General features: G+C 39.5%; 1 protein-coding gene across 1 annotated transcript in view; it reads left to right on the forward strand.

The window, feature by feature from the left end:
• The window catches only part of LOC117264959 (vasoactive intestinal polypeptide receptor 2-like), a 72,640-nt gene that overhangs the window by 10,489 nt on the left and 37,500 nt on the right, over positions 1-24,651 (forward strand). Inside the window, exons 3-4 of the mRNA XM_033639300.2 lie at positions 2,135-2,242; positions 13,912-14,009. Of these exons, the coding sequence (XP_033495191.2) occupies positions 2,135-2,242; positions 13,912-14,009 (206 nt within the window). The remainder of the gene's footprint in view (positions 1-2,134; positions 2,243-13,911; positions 14,010-24,651) is intronic.

Here is a 24,651-nt window from a genome sequence, read left to right on the forward strand (position 1 = left end):
TTAGGGGGATTGATCTAGCTGTGAGGATTGTAGATTGCAACCAGTTGAAACTTCTCCTGGTTAGAATTCAGAGGTCTCTTCCTCTTCAAAACAAACAGACCAGGTGATTAAAACCAGTCAAAACACTGAAAAAAGATGTTTCACGTTACAAATCAGTGTTTCTCTGATGCTGTTTGCCATGTTGGAGACAAGCTGCTCATCCGGCATCTGCTGAAGTGCGCTCACCCTTTTTCTGATCCAGACGCTCAGAAGTTTTCACCAGGAGCTAAATTATCCACAGAGGTCTCCTCTTCTCCAAAACAAAAGTGTTTAACAATGATGCTCATTTCAGATGGGCTTCTAACTGCAGTGGCCGACATGTAAACCAATACATTCTCACTCCCAGCTCATCATAAATCTCCACTTGGTCAGTTGACTTTTACTTCTACATGTAACTGTGTATCCTGGATGTGTCTGTTGTTGACGTTCTGGGACGTTGTGTCACTTTACACTTCTTACATGCATTGCCTTCAAAATACACTTCAGTGTTCACAGTTTCTGCTCATTAGATGCATACTATCTTTTCAAAATAAACTGACAACGTCGGTAAAACACTGCATATTTATGCTTATCTCATTGTGCAACAGAGGCACATGGTTGGGTTTAGAAAAAACCCCATTGTGGTACCATTCTGGTATTTGATGGACCCATTCACCACCCCTCCAGGGACTTTTCAGTACTTTTAATTACGTTGTTGTTCAATGGCATCTCAAACTGATGCTGTCCTGTGGGGTTGTGAACTGACCCCACCTAGCAGTGTATTGTACTGCTGCGAAAGAATGACCTCTTATCAGTGTTGTCTGACATAGAAAATAACAACCTAGTGGCAGTATTTGGCGACTTCAAAATAAGAACAGGCTGGGAATATGTGAATGTCCCTATCTAAAGCCAGTGTTTGGTTTGTCTGTTCTGGGCTACTGTAGAAATATAGTGGTGCAACCTAGTGATCTCCGTAGATGAGGACCCGCTCCATTTGCAGATACAAACGGCTTATTCTGAAGTAACAAAAACACAAAAGTTCTTATTTTTTAGGTAATTATACACTAAAGAAAAGAATACATACTTATTAAATTATATTCTATTTCTGCCACCATATCCCCCTGAATCCTACACACTGGGCCTTTGAGTAAAATCTGATGCAAATACTTTTGTACTTTTTCTTCAGTTAAGTTTTGAATGCAGGACTTTAACCTAGAGTACTTCTACACTGTGGTATTACTGCTTTTACTTAAGTAAAAATACTTCTTCCAAAACTGCAGGCCAAACAAGCCTGCACCAAGTACAAATAATTTTTTTAGGAGAAACAAACTGTCTTAACTTTTTTTTTTTTTTTTTTTTTTTTTTTTTTAAAAGTTACACAAAGAACACAGTAAATTGATAATATTAAATATTTATCTTTGGTCGACCAAAAAAAATTGCAAGAAAATATATAGTTGAAAACTGCAGAACTTCAAGAATTCAGTGAGTGGACAAGTTTTAACCAAAACAGTGAAGCAAAATTATTGTTCAGTTTTTGCTAAAAAAAAAAATACTGTCATGCATTAAAACTAATTTTAAAGTGGTTAGAGGTGCAAAACCAGCTTACAAAAGGACAAACATCCACAAAAAAGCTTTAATCATTCCATTACCTTATCACAAAGTCTTATATCTGATTTAATGCTTTAAAATTTTGCCTTAAAATTACAGGATTTGTTTTAAAATGCACCTTAAATCAAGATATTAAAGCCTACAGTATTCCTGTAATAGCAGACCAAGTGTCAATAACATTTAGAGTTGCACTGCAATCCTTAAAGTATAACATTTTTATAACATTTTCGTTTTACCCCTTAAAAAAACAATGTAACATAAGTAAGTAAGATGTTCAATGAAGAATTTTCTGTTCCCTCCTGTCAGTACATCAGAGCCAAATGTCTAAACTTCAGAGGAGGAGAGTGCTTTTATGTTGATTTATGTGTCCTGACTGTTGGTTCAGCAGCAGGCACAAGATCAGTGAGTTTCAAACAAGGAGCCAAACAGGAAGTCATGAGCAGTCTGATTTATACCTCCAATGTGTGTGTGTGTGTGTGTGTGTGTGTGTGTGTGTGTGTGTGTGCAGGATGTCGTGGCGAGTGGGACAATGTGTCGTGCTGGCAGAGTGCAGCGGTCGGCGAGGTGATGACCCTCCCCTGCCCCTCCCCCCTCCTGCACCTGTTTGGAAAACACGGTGAGTCCAACATCAATGTCATGTCTGATGCAAATGGTCATACATGGGCTGTCAGGGAATATCCAACATGTGTATCTGTGTCTGGGAACATTAGGCAGTTTCAAGTGTTTGGGATTGTCAGGGAAGAATTTTAAAATAGGATTTGTGGGAAAGTTGCGCTGCTGTTATTGTCGGAGACTTCTTCTCCTGGAATTAATTAGGAGTGGTTTAAAGCGTCGAGGTTTGTTTTGACACAACATTACAAAAATGTTGTAACACTGTAAAAAGTGTCCATCTTGCTTTGTGTGTGAGGTAGTGGTGGAAAAAGTGTTAAGATCATTTAGTAAAAGTCCTAATACCACACTAAAATACACTCCACTACAAGTAAAAGCCCTGCATTCACAGCCTTACTTAAATAAAAGTGTAGAGTGGTACAGTAAAAGTAATCATTGTGCAGTAAACTGTTTGCTGTCAATGTTTTCTTCTTGTATCTGATGTTTCTGGATTAATATTCCTGCTGCAGTAATGTGTGTGTTGCATTTTACTGCTGTAGATGTTTAAGGTTGTGCTTATTTTAATTCCTTTATATACTGCTGGGTAGTTTCATCCGCAGTAATGTATTACATTATATTCTATATAATCACGTTTGTACCGTCAGTGTCCAAAGATGACTTGGTTAGGTTTAGGGAAGGATCGTGGATTGGGTCAAAATAAATGTTTTGTAAGGATAAGGAGACCTTTGTCATCATAGTTACAATAATGAACAGGTGGTTAAAGCTGTGAAGCGATCGCAGTCATGGTTAAAAGAAACTCGCTTAGTGAACAGTCTGATGTTTTCAGTCCAGCGTTAATCCTGGCACCTAATTTAGATTTAGTTTTAGTCTTTGATGAAAATGTTCATTAGTTTTGATTAAATTTTATTATAATCATTTTTTAAGTTTTAGTCATCAAAGATTAAAGACATTTTAATTTTTGTCATGCATTTTTGATTTTTCACACGTTTTGAGGCTACAGCTGTCATTGTCTTTGTTGTCCATTCATTCAGCATTATCATTTAGTTTTTATTTGTCGATTAGAAAAAATTACACATTTCACCATAGTTGTTGTTTTTAGATGTACCTTTCTATTAAGCTTTTAAACAGTTTTTATTGATTTTGTTGGTTGTTTTTTTGTTGAGGGTGGCACGGTGGTGCGGTCGTTAGCACTGACGCCTCACAGCAGGGAAGTTCCAGGTTCTAATCCACCAGCTGTATGGGGCCTTTTTGTGTGGAGTTTGCATGTTCTCCCTGTGTCAGTGTGGGTTTTCTCTCAGTTCTCCAGCTTCTTCCCACAGTCCAAATGCATGCAGGTAAATTGGTGACTCTAAATTGTCCGTAGGTGTAAATGTGAGCGTGAATGATTGTCTGTCTCTTTGTGTCAGCCCTGTGGTAGTCTGGCGACCTGTCCAGGGTCTGTGTCTCTTGTCCAATGTCACCAGGGATAGGTTCCAGCCCCCCCGCAACCCTGTACCAGGATAGGCGGTTACGAATAATGAATATTCTCTGTCATAGTTTTTGTTGTAGAAAGCAGTCCTTTTGCCAGTATAAAATGTCGGCATTGTACATTTCTGAAAACCACAAATAGTTATATTTCTACATTTCATAAGTGTCATATCAACATTTCTAAAGTGATGTAGTATGTGAGCTGACTGTCATGTGGAGGTGGAGGGGATGGTGGATGGCGTATTACCTTGGCCAAGCTGCAGACCACTGTTAAAGACCAACAACACAACCAAGTGTTTCATAGTGAGTCATCACTGTGTCTCCAGCGGCTTTTCAGCCTTTAAATGTGCAAGTTTTATAGCAACCTGTTGCTGTGTTTCCTGCCGAGATGAAACACTGTTGCTTTTTCTGCTGAGATAGTGCCACCAGAAGTGGGTATTTTAAGCCAGACCATGATCTTTTGTTGACCATAGCCAAGACGTGTTTGTGCCTAAACACATCCACTGTATTATTAAAACATAAAGAAACACAACAAAATGCATCAGTTACATAATAATGTACAGATGTAAGGTATCTTTGGCTTGCCATTTTTTTTCCATTTTTTGATTAATTTCAAATTCATTTCAAAAATATTGATATTTGCTCGTGGAACTTTCAGTACGGTACAGATGTTCAAGGTTCACATACTCACTGAACCTAAACGCTGCAGTTCGCCTGTCCTGGACTGAACCAGCTCAGTATCGACTGCCGTGACCTCCTCCAGCTGTTTCCTTTCACAGCTCATTTTACAAACTCTTGTCTTTCAGTCCACTCATTCTGTTTCATCCATCATGTTGATTGCTTCTTGTCTCTCTACCTTTGATCCTCCATCATCTTTGCACACTAGCCTACAGGCCAGCAGGTCTTTCATCCCTCCACTCCACCTCCTCTCTGCTTCCTCCTGCTTCCCTTTCCTCTCCCATCAGCCCCTCCTTACCCTGCAGTCTTAACCTTCCTCACCCTCTGCCATCCATTGCTCTCTCTGTATCTGAACCAGAGCTGGAAACTAAAAGTGATGCAGTCTCTTTCCTCTGTCCTCATAAGAATATATATGAAGAATATAAATGTAACATAAATAGACAAGTGTTGGGGCTTGTTAAAATCATTTAGTTAAGAGAAGACTATACAACCCCTAATCCCCAAAATATGGGGACACTGTAAAACGTAAATAGAACAGAATGCAATTATTTTCAAATCTTTTTTGACATATGTTCAACAGAATAGAGTTCAAAGACAAAAAATGTCAATTAATGTTCAAATTGAAAAACTGTTCTTTTAACAGCACTCAGTAAGCATTTGGAAACTGAAGACACTCACTGTTGAACTTTTGAAAGTAAATTTCTTTCTGAAGAATCACAAGCAGGTCTCCCAAACTTTTCAAGTGATTTTGTACCTTTTTATGCCTCTCTGCCAGTGGAAGCCTTAGCTGCAGGCGTTATGTTTTCAGGTTGTCCGTCCCATTCTTGTGAACGCAATATCTCAAGAATGTCTAGAGGGAATTTCTTCAAATTTGGCGCAAATGCTTCCTTGTACTCAACAATGAAATGATTCGATTTTGGCAGTCGAAGGTCAAAGGTCACAGGTCACTTTGACCTTGCAAAACATGTTTTTGGCCATAACTAGAGCATTCATACATTAACTGTGATGAAATTTCACACAAATGTTTAATAGCATATGCTGATGGAGTGATGAAATTTTATATCTAAAAGGTCAAATGTCAACTTCACTGTGACATCATAATTTTCTGCGAAACACTTTCCAGCCATTACTGAATGCACATCTCAGGAACAGAAGGGGAGACATTTGATCAGATACTGAATTGGTGACACTAATCTTGGGTGTCCACCTTGCATCTGTGCTGATTGTTATAGATCGTCTGTGCTGTTGGGGGAAGATGTGTGTGAACTGTGAAGCATCCATGTTTTCATAGACATGGATGTAAACTGTCAGTGCAACATGACTGGTTTGCGGAGGCATACAATCACAAGGGAATAATTTCAGTTTGGCACTGGGATTGTAGAGGCATATATATCACACAGGAAGTTTAGCTCAACTGACTCCCACAAATTGTTCAGTTTTAACTCAAAATAGCTGTGTCTTTGGAAAGTTTTGTTAGACATACAAAAAAAACCCCTGCCTTTTTCGTCTGGGCATTGCAAGTTAAAAATGAAAAACATGAGCTGACTCAGAAGAAAAATGACTCCTGAAGTGTTTGTTTTTGATCTCATTTGATGGTAACGCATGTATATTTATATCATGAATTACTGTAATACTTTTTGTCAGTATTTTTAAAAGAACAGAAACTTATTTCCCACTCTCCCACCATCCTGTGCTGCTTGAGCTCCTACACTTAATGTGTCTAATTATTCGCGGGGCAGCTGACAACATCTGGACTGGCCCACTTTCCCTGATACCCTTGGCAGCATCTGTCAGTGGCCATTGGTTCATCCACCTCTCCCTGCTTCCCCTGCAGACACGGAGAGCATTAGATCATCCAGTTAAAGGATGAGGCCTGTCATCAGCAGAGCAGCGCCTGCTTGACATCAAGAGTCACTCTCTGAGTACGTGACTGCAAACACAAGTGAACCCTTTGGAATAACCTGCATGGGGGCTGACCTTCATCAAAGTTCATTATAGTAGACAAATACACCCTGTGTAAACTACTATGATTTTTTTTTACATCTAAGTGACCAATGGAGACAACCATTTCACAAAATGAGAGAGAATGATGCAGCTGGCAGCAGTGAAACAGGCTGCAATGTAACCAGACAGGGCATGTTCGCACTGTCAGTGTACGTCCGCTTAAAGTGTTTGTTTTTACCACTGACAGGCTCTGATTGTTATTATAAGTCTCTAACAACTTATGGAAAGGATCCCTACAGAAATAGACCTTTTTGTTTAGAGTAAGATCCTTTTTGTTTAACCAAAAACAGCCCAGAAACCCACCAGACTCCATTTCAATCAGGAGAGACATGTTTTTATGGTAAAAGAATATTTATTAACATGTGAACGAATGAATAAGAATGTGGAAAGTCTTTGGCAATTAGACCCCGTAGAGATGGTTTGATGAATCCATAGTCGAATAGGGAACCCCCCCCCCCCGGGGTCTAGACGCTGGTGGTGGTAGAGGTGGTGAGGATGAGATGAGAGGAAGATAGAGAAGTGCCGATGATCTGGATGAGTAGAGGAATGAGTCTTTGAGAGCTTGTCCTGGACTCTGGATACGATGGCTGGAGGTGACCGGGGTGGAGGACGGTGTGAAGAGTCTGCCGAAAGTGATGGCTGACAGCAGCAGAAGAGAGAGCAGATTTAAAATTTTGCAGTGGCATCCTGATTGGCTGAGAGATCATGGCAAGTGTGATTGGATAACTAGAGGAGTGAACACCCATAGTCAGCTGATTAGAGGGAGTAGTGACAGTGGGATGGAGAAAATGTGAAAGGGTGAGAACGGTCTTCCTGACTGAACTTACGCTGAGCTTCATTTAAATAGTCATTTTAGTGTGTATGGGTTTATTTCAACCAAACCAGAGCTGGTGATTGTTGGAACAGTGGAAAGATGCACCAAGACGACTTTTGTGAGTTTTATTTTGTTTCTGTTGACTTTGAATGCTGTGTGTTGTACAATGATAAAATTTCTGTTCATTTAAATGGAGTCTGGGGGGTTTGGCAACAACAATTTCAGGCTGTTTCTGGTAAAACAAAATGAACAAAAAGGTTTCTATCCATAGGAATGCTTTCCATTATGTTGTCAGACACTTATAAAAACAATCTGAGCCTGTCAGTGGCAAAAACAAGCAAGTTTAGTGACCTACACTGACGGTGCAAACGTACCCTGAATGGTTACACTGCAGCCTGTTTAGTTGCTACATAGCTGCAGCATTCTCTCTCAATGCTGGACCAATTTTAAAAGTTGTTCTTCCTATTAGTCACTTATTCACAGGGCCCAGGGGCCTCATGTACAAAGGGTGCGTACGCACAAAAACGTGGCGTACGTCCTTTTCCACGGCAAAGTTCAGATGTATCAAGAGTGAAATGACCGTGGAAATGCACGGTGCCTCACGCCAACTTCATGGCTGGCGTACGCACGTTTCTACAGCTGTTGATCCTAATTAATTACCACCAATTAAGAAGAGACTAAGGATAGACCGATACATCGGCCGGCCGATATATCGGGCCGATATTTGAGTTTTTTACTTGTATCGGCATCGGCCGATACGCGCGTGGGTTGAATCCTACTGTGTACAGCAGTTGTTGTTTTATTTATGCTTCAGCTTAAATATTTGTTTATTTTATAAAGACATTACTGGAAGATTTAAGAGCACTGAACTCTTTTTTTTTTATTTGAATGTATAATAATAATAATAATATTCTACCTGTTCTACCTCAACTTTCCATCTTGTTTTAGTATTTTTTACTGTTCAATAAATGTTTCTTATTTTAAACTTGAGACCTGTAATATTTGTTATCATTGTGTCATTTTTTTTTTTATGTAAATTGAGAGAGCAAAAGCAGTATTGGCCCCAAATATCGGCTCAAGAAAATCGGCAGTCCATAATCGGTCATCGGCTAAGGGTGATGGAAAAAAAATCGGTATCGGCATCGGCCCTAAAAAATCCATATCGGTCTATCCCTAGAAAAGACCATACGATAAAAGTGAGTCTTAAGAAGAGATTTAAAAGAAGACACTGAGAGACACATATTTATTTTTATACTCAAGCTGTGTAGTGCTCTTGTCATGTTTTGGTGAAGCTATTGTAATATGCATTGTGGCTGCTGTAACATTTATTATGGCCTTTGAACGTGCCTGAATTTATGGGGGTTCTGCTGCTGCCTTATTATCTTGTGTGCTGTGCATTGTTGTCTACTGTACCAGTGCGACTGTAGTGAGTTGATTGTAGTGTTGCACGGTATACCGGTACTAAAATAGTACCGCGGTACTAGAGTATTCCAAACGGTACTATACTGCATTTGGAAAATACCGGTACTTTGAAATTGATTCAATTCATTAATTTAGTTAATTTATTTTACTCATTTATGCACACAAACGCCTTTCTTGTTCCTATTGGAGCACAGATTGTGCAAGTGGTGTGTATGACAACACCTGTATCAACATCTGCAGCTGGCCCAAGAGAAAGTCTTTTTTTTATTTATTTTTTTTTTTTTTAGATTTTTTTTTTGGAGCATTTTTTGCCTTTAATGGACAGGACAGTTAAGTGTGAAAGGGGGAGAGAGAGGGGATGACATGCAGTAAAGGGCCACAGGCTGGACTCGAACCCGGGCCGCTGCGGCAACAGCCTTGTACATGGGGCGCCTGCTCTACCACTAAACCACCGACGCCCCGACCCAAGAGAAAATCTGCCTCGCAAAGGGAGACAACACGAGACAACACCAACTTTGTGAAACATTTGAGCAACCAAACCGTGACGTCCGTACCGAGGTACTTACTGAACCATGATTTTTTGGTACCGTTACACCCCTACTATTTATTGTTCTAAAGGTTTGTATCCAAAAGGACTTTTCCTTAGGAAAAGTTCCGAAGAGTATCGAAAAGTATCGAAATTCATATTGGTATTGGTACCGAAACAAAGATTTTGGTATCGTGACAACACTAGTTGATTGCGTGGTGTGTGTTCTGAATTTCTGCATTCTCATCATATGGTTAGCTTTCCACATGCTCCCATGCAAGCCACAAATCAATTTTATCATTCATAATGACTGTGTCCATATACCTCCTCTTCTATTGTGCATCAAGGCAGTGAGTGAGTGTGTGAGTTTCTATGGTAGTTGTGGAACAGTCTGTGTCTCTGTGGCGCTCTGAAACGTTCCGCCAATGGTAGTGTTTTTTATGTTAGTATGTGTAAAATCATCCATCATAGTACCTAGTAATATGTGGGAGGGGGGATATGAGACACCACGCCTGTTCTTTCACAAATAAGGAACTGATGATCTAAAATGACATAAAAATGCATATTTTTTTTGTAAAATAATATGAAAATTTTTCACCCCTGGCTGGCCGATGTGCTGCCATGGGGCCTCTGTGTCAAAAATGCCAGGGCCTCTTTTTGGTCCCAGTCCGTCACTGGCTGGCACTGTGCGCGATGGGTGGCTTCTTGGTGAGTAATTTATTTGTTTAATTGTCCTTAATCCCACTGATGCGCACTGAGCATGTGCGCCCCCAAATATTATCCTGTCTTCACAGCATCAGTACTAGTCAGTGGTTAAAGTTAGTGACTTGCTGTTTTTTGCTGGTTAAACTACAGCTTCAGAGCTTTCTAACAAGCCCCTGATTGTCTCTGTGTGTAAAATACTCATGTCAATAAACCCGTGCGTAAAGTGTGACATTTCTTAATCAGCCACACCCACTCACTCCGCTTACGTTTAGTATTGATGCCAGAGGACAGCGTGCCAAAAAGTACATTTTTGTGCACCTCCACTTCAGTGAGCGACTCCAATTCACATTCTGTTGAGTTTTTCTTTTTTCCTGTCTTACTCATTCTTTTGTTTTAGTTTTCTGATCGTGCAGAGAGGGGAATCTCAGGTGCAGGGTTCATTTAAATATGATTTGCATATTTAAATGGGGGCGTGGACAGGGAGGGGCCGGGTACTCCAACATGTGCCCTCAATTCCACGTTGATTGGGATGTACAAAGGAAATGTGCTTGGATTCATGTGTACGCACAGATTCATACATCTGGATATTTTTGTGCGTACAACGTTTTCTGTATTTAAGTGTACGCCATGTAATCCACCCAAGTCTTTGTGCATGAGGCCCCAGGTACTCAGGTACTTCTGTGTTTTGGTACCAAATTTACCTAAACACAGAAGTCGACTGCTATTTAACGCAACTATAAGGAATTTGTAACCAGTTAGGAAACAGTCTCAATTTTATATTGATGCCTCTATATCAAACGGCAAAGCAGCCCACTGAGAATAGACCCAGATCTGGCTTTGCTGTTGCCTTTGACCTGCAGTCGGAGCTCCAGTGAAAGACAGCAGCGGCTCCACCTACAGCCAGGAGCAGAGCTTCAGCTCACTGCTCTGGCAGTGTCCATCTGCACCGCCCTTTCCTACACTGGAGCACAACAAAAATGTCATGTAAGTGATAATGCAAGTGTTCTCAGGTTTAGTAAAAAACATTACTAATGTGATTGTTGAGTGGCAGGGCAGTGGAGAGGGGGGCAGTTATACTCAGGCACATTACAAATCAATCATACCTACTATGAAAACAGCCTGAGACACAAAACATGGAAAAATAGAGTCCAGGTTGAAAAATAATAAAGTTACCCATTTATTTTCAGGGTAGATGTTAGTCATCTGATGTTTAGAAATTGGGAGATGTAACATGAAAATGGCCGTAAACATGAAAAATGAAATACAAAATGGTTTAGATGTAAGAACAGTAATGTTTCAGAATGATTAAAGCCTCAAATCAGTAGAGATTTGTGACATGAACTGAAGAGAGCCATTCGTCAAAGACATTCCTGAAATAGCCTATAATTGAAGTTGTTTACAGAGAAAATGTCTAAAATTGCTCCTGGTCAGTGTGCAGAACATGCAGGATATATTTAGTTAAGATTCAAGATTCAAGAGGTTTATTGTCATACGCACAGTAGAAAAACTCAGCGGTTTGCACCGTACAATGAAATTCTTAATTGCCAGTCTCCCTTCACACAAGACAATAAAATGAAATAGAATTTAGAAGTCACTGCTGTAAGATAATGCTTAACTCATTACTAAAAGCCAAGCTAATACTTTCTGTTTCTAAACTGGCTGTGAATGTTCAAGCACATAATTCAATAAATGTACCAAAACATGCAATTGTTTCATGTTACTATTTCAGGCAAATGTAGCATGTCCATTATTATGACTTTAAATAATATCAGACCACATTGTATGACTGAATTATGCAAAAATGCAGAGAAAATCAGAGGTTGGCACTGTACTCTGTCCTGTCTGTCAGCATCTGAATGTGCATTCTCTCTGTCTCCGCTGAGAGCTGTGCTACAGACACGAGAAGACTGACGTTCTTTTTAAACACGAGAACAACTGTAGACTTGAGTTTTGCCTCCTGCAGAAGAAGTGAAAACTACTCTGGGCTAAATGGCCATTAAAATCTTTCACTGCAGTAATTTTCTGCTGCAGTTTCTACCTGTCCTCATTTATTCAACTTCATAAAACAAGAAAAACATTATAATATACAAATAAACTTGTAGTTTTTGGCTAGTAGTTTTAGTAGTTCCTCACAAAAAAATAATTTCCTGTGTGCAGCAGAAACATTTTTATCTATTTACCTCTCCATGGTTACACTTGGTTATTATGAGTTTATATGCAGAGTTTTATCAGGAAACAGGGCACTGGGTAACATGCAGATTGATGTATCTTATTTGACGTTTTATCTTGTGGTTCGTTTGTGTATTTTCCATTTAATTCAGTTGCTTGCTGTTTTTGGTAAATGTCACATCTTAGCGTGTCCTGATACAATGATTTGTTTGATATCTAGTGAATTAGCAGCACCCAACAAATTAGTGTCTCCACCAGTTAGGTCAGGTTTTGGAAAAGAATCATGATCGGTGTTAAGTAACATAGGTTTAGAAAAAGAAACATAGTTAGGGGTCGTCAGGATGCCTCCTTAAAGGGATAGTGCACTCAAAAATGAAAATTCAGCCATTATCTACTCACCCATATGCCGAGGGAGGCTCAAGTGAAGTTTTAGAGTCCTCACATACCTTACGGAGATCCAAGGGGAGAGGGGGTAACAACAAAATTCCACCTAATGGAGGCTTATGGCACCCCAGATTGGTTGTTGGGGTGCACTATCCCTTTAATGTTAAGTTATGCACTCATTGTAAAGTTACTTAGATTAGACTTGGGTTAAGAGACATGGTTGGGGGTCGTCAGGTTATGTACTTAGCGCAACATTAAGCTGGGAGGAAGTACCTTTAGTTCACTCACTTTCACACAGTTCTGAACAGCGGTCTCCTTGAGGAAAAAGTCCTTTGTTTGACACATCCATCACCCTAATTTGCTTTCTCCCTTATGTGCAGTTTCACTCTTTATACTGCTTCCTTCTTTACTCCCGTCAGTGCATTTAACATGAAATCTCAGCCTTCATATTTGCATGGGTTATATAAGAATAACTGGCTCATGATTACACGGTTAAATACAAATTGCTGGTGAATTACTTTTTGTAAATATACATACTAAAAGTGCATGAGAACACCTGACACATCTACAAATCCCAATGGACTGGCTTCAAAATCCTGCTTTCAGGAACAAAAATATTTCAATTCATTTAATTCAAACTTTTAAAATGAACTTGAAATAATGTACGTCATTGTTTACAGGTCACTTTACCTTTCTTTGTGGATGGGAGCATCATTAAGACAAACGGCTGTCAGTTTTTACTGATATAAAAACTTGATTTAAACCTGTTGACAGTTTAGAGCAGGTCTCCTCTTATGCAGGTGTCAGTGTACAAAGGAAAGAAATATTAACAATAACAATAATAATATGTAGATGTTTGCAGTGTGTTGGGTCCTCTTGGCCTCCATACTCGTCTGCTGAGATTTCAGCTCAGTGAGCGAACTGTTGGCCAGCCAGCAGCTTCATTAACAAACACGCTGCTGTGGAGCACAAATCAAGTGTATTTACAATGAGACAAAACACAATCTGCTGCCAACAGCTGAGGACCTCCAATATGGCCGACCTTTTCCAGGCTGCTGCTGTACTTCCACGTTATTTACACTGAGATTTAATACGTTCAGTACTGAAACAATATGTCAGACATGAAGTGAAGTACAGTTAACGTGAGGACACAGAGACATAAGAGTGGAAATAGGCACAAAACTCCTTGTTTGTTGTTTAAATCCTGTTCAGACAACTGATTGGAACCAGGATTTTACCACCTCACCTCCCCTTTAGATACCACATGTCTTTCAGGTTTTATTTTCCAACACTAATGTTTCCAAGCTGCTGAGAAGAAAGCTCTTATGGATAAATACTCCTTCAGGATATAGTAAATGTTTTATTGGGGTGAAATAGTGAAATTTAAAAGTAATAAGTCTAAAAATACTGTGATTTCAGGCTATATAAATGATTTTGACTTGACAATGAATTTCAATAGATTAATGAATCTACTAATTGTAGTAAACACTGTGTGTGTGTGTCTCAGGAAACCTCAGCAGGAACTGTACAGAGAAAGGTTGGTCTGACGTCTACCCCGCCATCATCATCGCCTGCTGGTCCAACAACACAGATGAACCCAACGAGGTGAGTTCAGTGTATGTTAGCTTTCTGGGTGCAGTTATGTTTGTATTGTACGTGTGTGTGTGTGTGTGTGTGTGTGTGTGTGTGTGTGTGTGGGTGGGTACGGTTGATGATGAGTGTGTGCAGTGCAGGAGATTATCTGATCAGAGCCCTGTGTGTTCAGTTTCATCTCCACTGAGAGGCTGCTGCATGCTGCTTCATGTCTGCATGTCTGACACAAGCAACGTTGTGATAAACTGCCCTAAATGGACCCAAAGTCCCAAAGTGCACCAATTAGCATTACTGGCTGCAGAGTAATAAGTTTATTTCATTGATTACCAACCTGTTGGTCAGGAAATTTGCTTTTCCTGTGAAACGTGATAACTTCACCTCTTCAGGCCTCTAACAAAAGATACAGACCAAGACATTCCAAGGAGAAATCATCTTTTTGTGGACATGTTGTGTTGAGACACACAGCTTAGACCAATACAAATCCAGTTAAATAATCAAAAACACAGTTTAGATCCTCGCAAATTCAGTTTAATTTTAGAAACCCAATTTAGAGCATTACAAATCCATTTAAATCATCCTAAACCCATTTTTTTTAAATCAAGTTAAATCACCACAAACCCAGTTTATACCAATAACAATCTATTTAAATCCGCAGAAACTCAGTTTAGAGCATTACTGATCCAGTTAAATGACCAGAAACCCAATTTAGACCATTTTAAATCCTGTTAAATCATCAGAAACCCAGTTTAGACTCTTACATTATTCCAGGCCTCTAACAAATGATATAGTCTGAGACATTCCAGGGAGAAATCATCTTTTTTTTGGACAAACTGTGATGAGAAACAAAGTTTAGACCGCTTAAAAGGTTCAGGCAAAACGCCATTAAATACCACAATGGTTTCCTTTTGTATTCTTGATGAAGACAAGTGCACATGTGAAGTCCCACGCAGCAGAACAGAGAGTGCTTTTTAGTACATATCACAGACTCTGTTATCAGTTGACACGGTGTCAACGCGTAATAGGATCATATCTCTCTTTTGACCCACTTTGAATACTTTGTTTGACAGCACATAGCAAAACCACAGACCCAGTTTTTAAACAGCAGATTGATCTGATTTTTAAAAAGCTAACCACAGACTGGTTTCAGTGAGCATTTTTGGTGAAACTTGTCTTCAGTGCAGAAAGATAAAACTCTTTCAGCTCATGTCAGGTCATATCAGGTCATGTCAGTATGAGATTATTTGGAGCAGGTGTCAGTGTGGTCGATGTCAGTTCTCCTGAGCTCCTGCTTCAATCAGGAGTCCATGATAAGAAATGAGGTCTGTTCTCGCAGACAAAATTCATTCATTCATTCATCCATCTTCTAACCGCTTCATCCTCTTGAGGGTCGCGGGGGGACTGGAGCCTATCCCAGCTGACATCGGGCGAGAGGCAGGGTACACCCTGGACAGGTCGTCAAGGCTGACACATAGAGACAGACAACCATTCACACTCACATTCACACCTATGGACAAATTAACCTAATCCCCAATCTGCATGTCTTTGGACTGTGGGAGGAAGCCAGAGTGCCCGGGGAGAACCCACGCTGACACGGGAAGAACATGCAAACTCCGCATAGAAGGGCTCCCACACCAGGGATCGAACCGGCAACCCTCTTGCTGTGAGGCGACAGTGCTAACCACCACACCACCGTGCCGCCCGCAGGCAAAATTAAAAAACGAAAAAGAAACACTCTTGTTTCAAACATCACATTTACTCATACTATCTCCACATTACTACATGTAGGACAGTATAGACATATGCTGACATTCACACTGATGTTCCAGCTTTAGCATCCTGGTTGATATCTAATCCAGTAGGCCTATACTTCGGGCTACACAGACCATTCAGACATCCCAATGTTCTGCTCAGTAAGGGCATTTGTTTTTTCTACCTCTTGTGCTTTTCAAAATATTATGCACTTTTTTTTAACAAACTTCTTTAATGTAAGTCAATAAGAAGAACCTTCAGATCCTCTTTAAACCTGCTTTACATCTAAATGTTACTGCTTTCACACACTAGATTTCACCTAAACTTTAATCAGGTCACAGGACTTTGAATTAATTTCAATTTTTACATGTCCATGCATGTTGTATGTATGTTGTATTAGGATAAACCTCTTGAGATGTGTCATCCCATTTTCAAGCGGGTCCCAAAACAAACATTCATGAGACAAATGGAAAACTGAACAATACTAGAAACAGTGTTATAAGATATAACAATTAAAAAACAATCAACAATCCAACAAAAAGCAAACTAACAAAAATAAAAAGGACAGGAAAAATTTGCAAAGACCTCAAACCAGATCTTAACATACAAACTGATGCTTAAAGGTCCAGTGTGTGAGATTCAGGGGATTTAATGGCATCTAGTGGTGAGGATTGCAGATTGCAACCAGCTGAAACTTCTCCTGGTTATAATTCCTTCAGTGCTTATTGTCAAGGAGGTTTTACCAGGAGCTGAATTATCCACAGAGGTCTCTTCCTCTCCAAAACAAATGGACCCGGTGATTAAAATTGCCCAGGAAAGCTTGCCTAGGGTGCTGAATGTGCTAGGTCTGGCACCATTCCAGATGTTCAGGTTTTTACTGGGAGCTGAATTATCCACAGAGGTCTCTTCCTCTCCAAAACAAACAGACCCATTGATTTAAAATTCTAAAACAGAAAAAAGTAGTTTCATGTTACGAAGCAGTGTTTCTTCTGCACTTTTTGGCTCCTTGCAAACCAACTGCTTGCCCAGCACCTGCTAATGTGTGCTCACCTTATTTCTGATGCAGATATTCAGGACGTTTTTATCAGGAGCCTAAATATCTGCAGAGGTCTCCTCCTCTCTAAAACAAATGGACCCACTGATTTAAACTGGTAAAAACACTGAACAAAGTAGTTTCATGACACAAATAAGCTAACTAACACTACTACGGTGGGAGACACGATAACATGACTGTCCAATCTAGAGACAGTGTTTAGTTTGTCCGCTCTGGGCTACTGTAGATGAGGACTTACTCCCTATGTAGATATAACAGCTCGTTCTAAGGTAATGAAAACACAATGATTTTTTTAGGTGATTAAATACTTAAGAAAATATACTTATGATATTATATTCCATGTCTGCCAATATATCCCCCTAAATCCTACATACTGAACCTTAAACTTAAGACTTAAGACTCATCACTAACAGGAGGAATGGTTATGGCGCCAGACTATAGTTTCAAGACAGACTTTTAAATATGTGAACATGTCCTTTAAAAATGAGGCTTTTAGATGTGAAAATGTGACAATATGCAAGCAGAGCGGTGAGCTTAAAACAAAATAATAAGCAAATGAATCGTTCTCTCAAAATAAATGAGCTGGCTAAGTTTTGTAAAATCAAACAAACAGAAGAAAAAAAAACAGGGCCGCGTGTGACTTGTAACAGTGATAAAATAACTTTCAAAATACACACAATACTTATCCACCTTATTTTCAAACACGGAAGTAAATAGTGATCAACTTCCGTTTTTTTGTGCGTGACTTCCAGTCAGCTGCTTTCCCTCATGCTTTCCCTTACCGGAGCTAACGGTGCAAGCTAATTTTTTTTCAATTTTCAGTTGTTTATGTTAGTCAATCAGTTAGTTAGTTAGTTAGTTAGTCTGTGTATTTTGTATAACGTTAGATAACTGTGCCCACATTTCCGTTATAACGGAAATTTATTCCCTTTAAACGCGAATAAATCGCACGTCAATCATAAACTATGAACCAAAAAAGCACAATCTATCCTGAGTGAGACAAACTGCTTGATCCCCGTCTCCAGTGTACCAGCAGAGAACCTGCAGAACCGAATCAGTGAAAAAACACACCGGGCTAAGCCTCTCTACCTGAGCAGCTGAAGCTGCGGCTCGCACCCTCAACACACAGACGGTGCTTCTGCATGCCAGCCACACGTGTGTGCAACTGTGAAAAATAAATATGTGAGGTGTACGCTGCTTTTCTATCTTTTTTTCCCTTTTCTTTCTTTCTTTCTCTCTGTCAGCGACATACACTCCTAACACAGGACGGGTTGTTTTAATTGACTGAGTTGATCGTTAAGCCATAGTGATGCACGGATCGGCTCTGATAGCACCTGAATCAGCATGTACGCATCAACCATCCAGCCGTTACAACGTGATTGAGCTAGCAAAGCAGTTTTGTGTTGCTATGTGTGGTATTTATTCAGTTTTGGGAAATCACGATATCTAGAAAGCATCAGTGGCTGCAGCTGACAGGGACAGCTAACGTTAACACTAGCAGCAAAGCTAACATCAGGATCGTCATCCGTTAAAAGCCTCCCGTTGTCGGATACGACATGAAACTACTCCACTTAGCTCAATCATGTTGTAACTAAGACATCCGCTGGAGAAAATATTTTTTTCACGGGCCACTTTGTGAGTTTAGTGAGTTATTACAGACACGGCTAACGGCTAACAGCTAACGGTTAGCCCAGCTGATCTACGATAACCATGTTATTAATTACTAGGGTTGCCACCTTGGATTTGTGGAAAAAAAGGGACACTCGACCAAATGTTTGAGGCGGAGGGCTCGGCCATTATTACCAGTTCAGACTGACCAATGAACATGAAATTCGGACATAGGAGACCAGATTTGCCATCATTCCATGTCCTTCTATGTGCCTGTATTTTATATTAATTTTTATATCAATGAAAAAAAACAAATCTGTGTTACCAAATTCTTACATGTTTACATGTATCTCACCATAGCAAGTTGGAAGTTGACATATTCTGCCATATATGAAGAGGGGAGACTCTCTGGAATCTGGCAATATAAGAACCATGATGGTGGGACAGTCTGTCACTTGTCCAAAACATGTGGTTTGTGCCAGGCGGACATGATTGCCAGTATTTTTTCATTATTGCAAGAAATTCCATTGACTCATTCACAAGTCAAAAATTTCTTTTATCTGAAAGAAACATGCAAAATTTACATCTAAGACCATAGAAAAATAGTCAACCAAGTGCAATGATGTCCTCCAAGATAATATTTGCCACTTTGATTGCAGTAAAAAAAAAAAATTGGGCATTGGGGGGGGGCACGTGTCCCCCTCAATGTATATGGTGACTACGGCCCTGTCAGCATGCATAATTAGGCTGCAGCTGTCTGGGTGCGCAAAGGTGAAGTGGCTGGTCTTGTCATACAAAGTTTGATGGAGTGTCAACTGGACAATATGGAGATATTTGCATCTTGAAAGCCGGACTACAAATGTGGATAGACAGGGAGAAACACACACAAGCCTAAGACGTGGTAAGATACGATATTCCTCACTATATGAAGTGACTGATAACAAGATCTGTATAATGGATTGTAAAGAAATTCGTCAGGATTTTATTTGGTAGAAAATTAATCTGGATTTATAGCATGATGGGATGACAGCACAATGATGTGTGTGGTATCATTGGAAAGCTCTGCTCCTGCGCTTTCATGTGATATGCGTGGCATTTCTGTGCGACCCTGCATTCGTGAGTAATCCACCCAAGAGTAATGTGTGTGCAAAGCTGTATGAAAGATCTGTTATACATCATTTTAGTGTAACTTTATCATTTTTTTCGCTGTGAAAACATTCGGAAAGCTACGATTCTGCTGTTTCACGTGATATGCGTGGCTTCTCGCTATGACGCACAGTCGTGGAAAAAAACCATAGAGAAGAACAGGTGTGAATTTGGACGCACTATGCGTCGTTCGGGCCCATAGGGTTAAATATAAATGGAAAAAATACAAATTAAAACATGATTGGATGTGCAAATATACTAAGTGAACTGTTAGGACTTCCCACAGCTCTTCTTACTTTGCTGTCTCTCTGACACAGATGTTCTTGAGCCTGTTGCACTGATTCTGGATGGACTCCTTGGCCTGCTGCTGCTGCATTTTCCCCAAAAAACGGGACAGATTGTGTCCCGGGATAGATTTTTTTTTTTTCCCGGGACAGCTGATGAAAAAAGAGAACAATTCTGGGAAAAACGGGACAGGTGGCAACTCTATTAATTACACACAGAGAAAATACTAATGTTTGTTCAGTCATTGTGTTTATAGACTTTACAAACATCAGATTAGTCTAAACGGTGATATAGTGACGTGAAAAATGTGATATATACATATATATAGCTAAACTCAGCAAGGTAAACAACAAGGCGATTCCCATTTACACAGTGGTAAGAGTGCTGGACCGGAAGTGTCGCACAAAAAAACGGAAGCTGGCTGCGTTCTGTTTTGCCTCCGTGTTTCCGTGAAAAATAAGGTGGATAGACTGACTTTAAAATTACTAAATTAAACCAGACTCACAGGAGCTATGAATTTGCGAACCAAAAAGTGTAAGCTCATTTTAATTACCCTGATGATCAGATTAAAATTTCCATTTCAGCGTTCGTACACTGTGGTGAAGTAAAAGGGCAGTTTTCGTATCAGCTTCTGTACATCAGTGTGTTTATCTGTTCAAAGAAGACGCTCTGACAGAGATAAAAGCAGAGGAAGGTCAGGGTGAGAGAGGAGATCAGATGTTAGGAGAGAGAGGAAGATGAGGACAGATTTTGGCTGACAGATCTCTGACCTCCAGCTAATTGCTCAGCTCAGCTCCTCTCTCTCTACTCAGACCACCAGGAAGTCAGCCTTTTTCCTTCATCATATCCTCGCTGTGTTTGCATGTGTTTCTGCTCTCAGGAGGACCAGCTTCTTGGATCTTTAAGGGACCAGCTCAGCAAAATGACTTAGAAAAAAAAACTTACTTTTCTTATGTACTTATTTTAAGATATCCTCTGAGATTTCTCCAAAAAAGGATGTAAACTGAGTGTAGTAGCTTGTGGTCACTGCTTAGGAAATGTTTAAAAAGAAGATGCAAAGTAATCCAGATTTTGTGCAGAGCCTCCTTTAAATTGTCCCTCAAAATTAAGTACAGTTATCCTTGCTGTGTCAGTGCACAGATTGGACTTTTGGTCAATGTTCATTTTAGTAAAAAGCAACATTTTTCACATTAAAGAAGGAGTGTGATGAACCAGAAAGAACACAAACATCTTGGTAAACAATAGTTAAATGGCTGAACATACTTAATGCTGCATTCTAGAGCTGGGCGATATAATGCCTATATATAGATATGTTTTAAGCAAGATATAAATTTAAAAAACACTATTCACATCGATATAGAGTCAAGTTGCATGATGCCTTTTTTTCTGAAAAGCCACACCAGTGTGCATCTCTCATCTCTCACACTCTGCCTCTTTCACTCACTCACAAGTTCTCCAGCAACACTCAGAGAGACACAGAGCTGCTCCTCTGTTTAATCTGTTTGTAAATTAGCAGTGCGACATCGGTCAACATGTTGCACATGCTACGCTACATCAATCTGTGAGATGAATGAAATTACTGCAGTAGCACATGTGCAGTCCAGCACTGCACTGCAGTCAGTCAGTTTTTATAAAAGCGTGTATGACATCTCAAATGTGGCTTTGACTTGCAACTGAACATGAAGCCCACTTGTAGAAAATACAGAGATATATGTTGTGTATCTAAAGTGATGTAGGATATTAGCTGGATTTGTCTTCGAGAGGTGGAGGGGATGGTGGATGGCTGCAGACCACGGTTCAAAACCAACAAACAACAAAAAAGGTTGCAGTGTTTTCAGCTGCTTTGTAATCACCAAACGTGGGAGTTTTTTGGTGACCTGTCGCAGTTTTCCCAGCGGGGATAGTGCCATGAGATGCAGTTGTTTTTACTGAGACATCACTGCGTTTCCTGCCAGGATAGTGACACGAAAACCGGGTATTTTAAGCCAAAACATGATCTTTTTTTTCTCTATCCATAACCAGGTGGTTTTTGTACCTAAACCAAGCCACATGTTAACCACAGCATTGTAGAAATGTAAAATTTCTGCTACATAATAACATACAATTATAACATGGTTTGCAGAAACCTACAATACCAACATTTTTCTGGTGACTGGGTAGTGGTTTTCTAGATGCAGCTGAGCAAAATGAACCAGGTTATTTTAAATAACTGGTTTTGGCAGATGCAGCAGATGGTTTTGCTGATGCTTAAGTACATGAACAGGCTCATCACTGCAGGTGGTGGTGCTCTTTTGGAGCCAGGCCACCGTTAAAATGTTACTTAGACTAGCTGCTGACAGAGAAAACCAGGCAGGGGAGAATGGGAACTGGTGAATGTCATGTAGTGTCCCCACTTCCCCCCTGGGTAATGCAGTTTATTTATGACCATTATATTGCCAGAGAACCTGAAATGAGGAGGGCTGAGAACCTATGGAAGCCCATTTCTACCACTTGATGGAAAAAAAATAAGAACTAATAAGTCAAAATAATGAGATACTAAGTCAAAATAATGACTTGCTAAGTCAAAATAATGAGATACTAAGTCAAAATAATGACTTATTAAGTCAAAATAATGAGATACTAAGTCAAAATAATGACTTGCTAAGTCAAAATAATGAGATACTAAGTCAAAATAATGACTTAAGTCTAAAATAATGAGATACTAAGTCAAAATAATGACGTGCTAAGTAACAATAATGAGATACTAAGTCAAAATAATGACTCACTAAGTCAAAATAATGAGATACTAAGTCAAAATAATGACTTGCTAAGTCAAAATAATGAGATACTAAGTCAAAATAATGACTTAAGTCAAAAATAATGAGATACTAAGTCAAAATAATGACGTGCTAAGTCAAAATGATGACGTGCTAAGTCAAAATAATGAGATACTAAGTCAAAATAATGACTTGCTAAGTCAAAATAATGAGATACTAAGTCAAAATAATGACTTGCTAAGTCAAAATAATGAGATACTAAGTCAAAATAATGACTTAAGTCAAAAATAATGAGTTACTAAATCAAAATAATGACTTGCTAAGTCAAAACAATGAGATACTAAGTCAAAATAATGACTTATTAAGTCAAAATAATGAGATACTAAGTTAAAAATAATGACTTGCCAAGTCAAAATAATGAGATACTAAGTCAAAATAATGAGGTGAATGAGTACAGTTACAGCCTTCGACAATCCATACTCTTCATCTGTCAGTCACGATGGATAACATCACACAGGGATACTAACTCAAAACAGTGAGGTAATAACTCATGTACATCGGATATGCCACACACGATGTGACGTATGGGGTATGTTTGGCTACTTAAGTAGTCTACAAATTACAAAATGTAGTAAAATAGTGTTGATTTTAAGTGTTCTGTTTGGCTAAGACATAAAGTTAATTATACAACAGATAGTTCCGACCGAGTAATTTGACTGGACGAGAAGCATTCCGTGAGTGCTAATATAGAGTATAACATCACTGGGACTTGGAACAGTAAAATCACTCTGCTCACAGGTGTTAAAAATATAAACACAACCGTTAATTAACCAACTGTCACACTCACTACACTGACACATACTGACACTAGCGTTACACCAAGAAGATGGATATTTTCCCCAAAATTACATTTGAATTAAATTATGAGTGGTCGTCAGGAGAGTCAGGAGTCTTCTGTGCAGACCTCCAGGCAGGGGCGTCGTTTCAGCAAAAGCTAAGGTATGGCAATATGACATGACGTCACAGAGCTACTGATGATGGAGTTTCAAAAATATGAACTTATATAAAACTTCACTTTGGTCTTTGACCTGTCAGAAGTACATACTATGCTACTGAAAACTGTTTCAAAGGACATGAAGCTGTTTTTCACATTCATAATATCTCATGTCTGCATGTAATGCACGACTTGGTGAGAGCAGTGAAAACATCGGACCTATTTCGGTGCATATTTCAGCACCACGGACAGCGAGTGGACGTTTGATTATCATTATTTAACTTCACAGAAAATAAAGAAAATAAATTAATTACAAGCTCATTTCTAGAAGATAACCAAGGGGTCCGGTGTATGAAACACAGTAAAACAAAGGCCAATCTGGTACAATACTGTATAGGCGAATTTATTGGAGTGTCTCCAGAGACCGAAAATACAAGCTTAACATGCCGACATGAAGAAAAAACCCCACATACAATCAGACAGGCTTCAAGACATCATTTAGACAGGCTGTCTACAGCAGCAGAGCAAAATGCTTTTACAACACATAGATACCGTATTTTTCCAAATAGTAGCCCGGGCGTTTATTTCACAAAATCGATTTTGACCCCAGGCGTTTAAAAAAACCAGGGGCTATTTGCTCAAGGCTTTTTTTTTTTTTTTTTTTTTTTTTTTTGGCACCGACCTGCACTAGGCCGTTATTTGGTTACAGTTCCTGTCCAGTATGTTTTTAGTGCAAAAATACTGTATAATGTAGGGGTGAGTTCATGTACAAAAATCTCTAAACATTTAGAGTGGGTCATTTTTCTCGTGTACACGTGTACACGGGTTTCACCGCTGGGTGCTGGGTGGTGTTATTGCATTATACCAGTAAAGCCCCAGTTATCCGAATACCAACCGAACGGGCCATTTAACCAACAGTTACAGGCCGCCACACCGAAATATCGCCATCCCGACGGTCCGCCATCCCGAATTCTGGTCCCTGAGTCCTGACAGTAAGCTATGGCGAGCCTGTAGAAGCTGTATTCCCCATGCATATCAGCGATTTTCACCGGGGACGCACGT

This window comes from Epinephelus lanceolatus, chromosome 20 (genome assembly GCF_041903045.1).
Source record: "Epinephelus lanceolatus isolate andai-2023 chromosome 20, ASM4190304v1, whole genome shotgun sequence".
NCBI lineage: Eukaryota > Metazoa > Chordata > Actinopteri > Perciformes > Serranidae > Epinephelus > Epinephelus lanceolatus.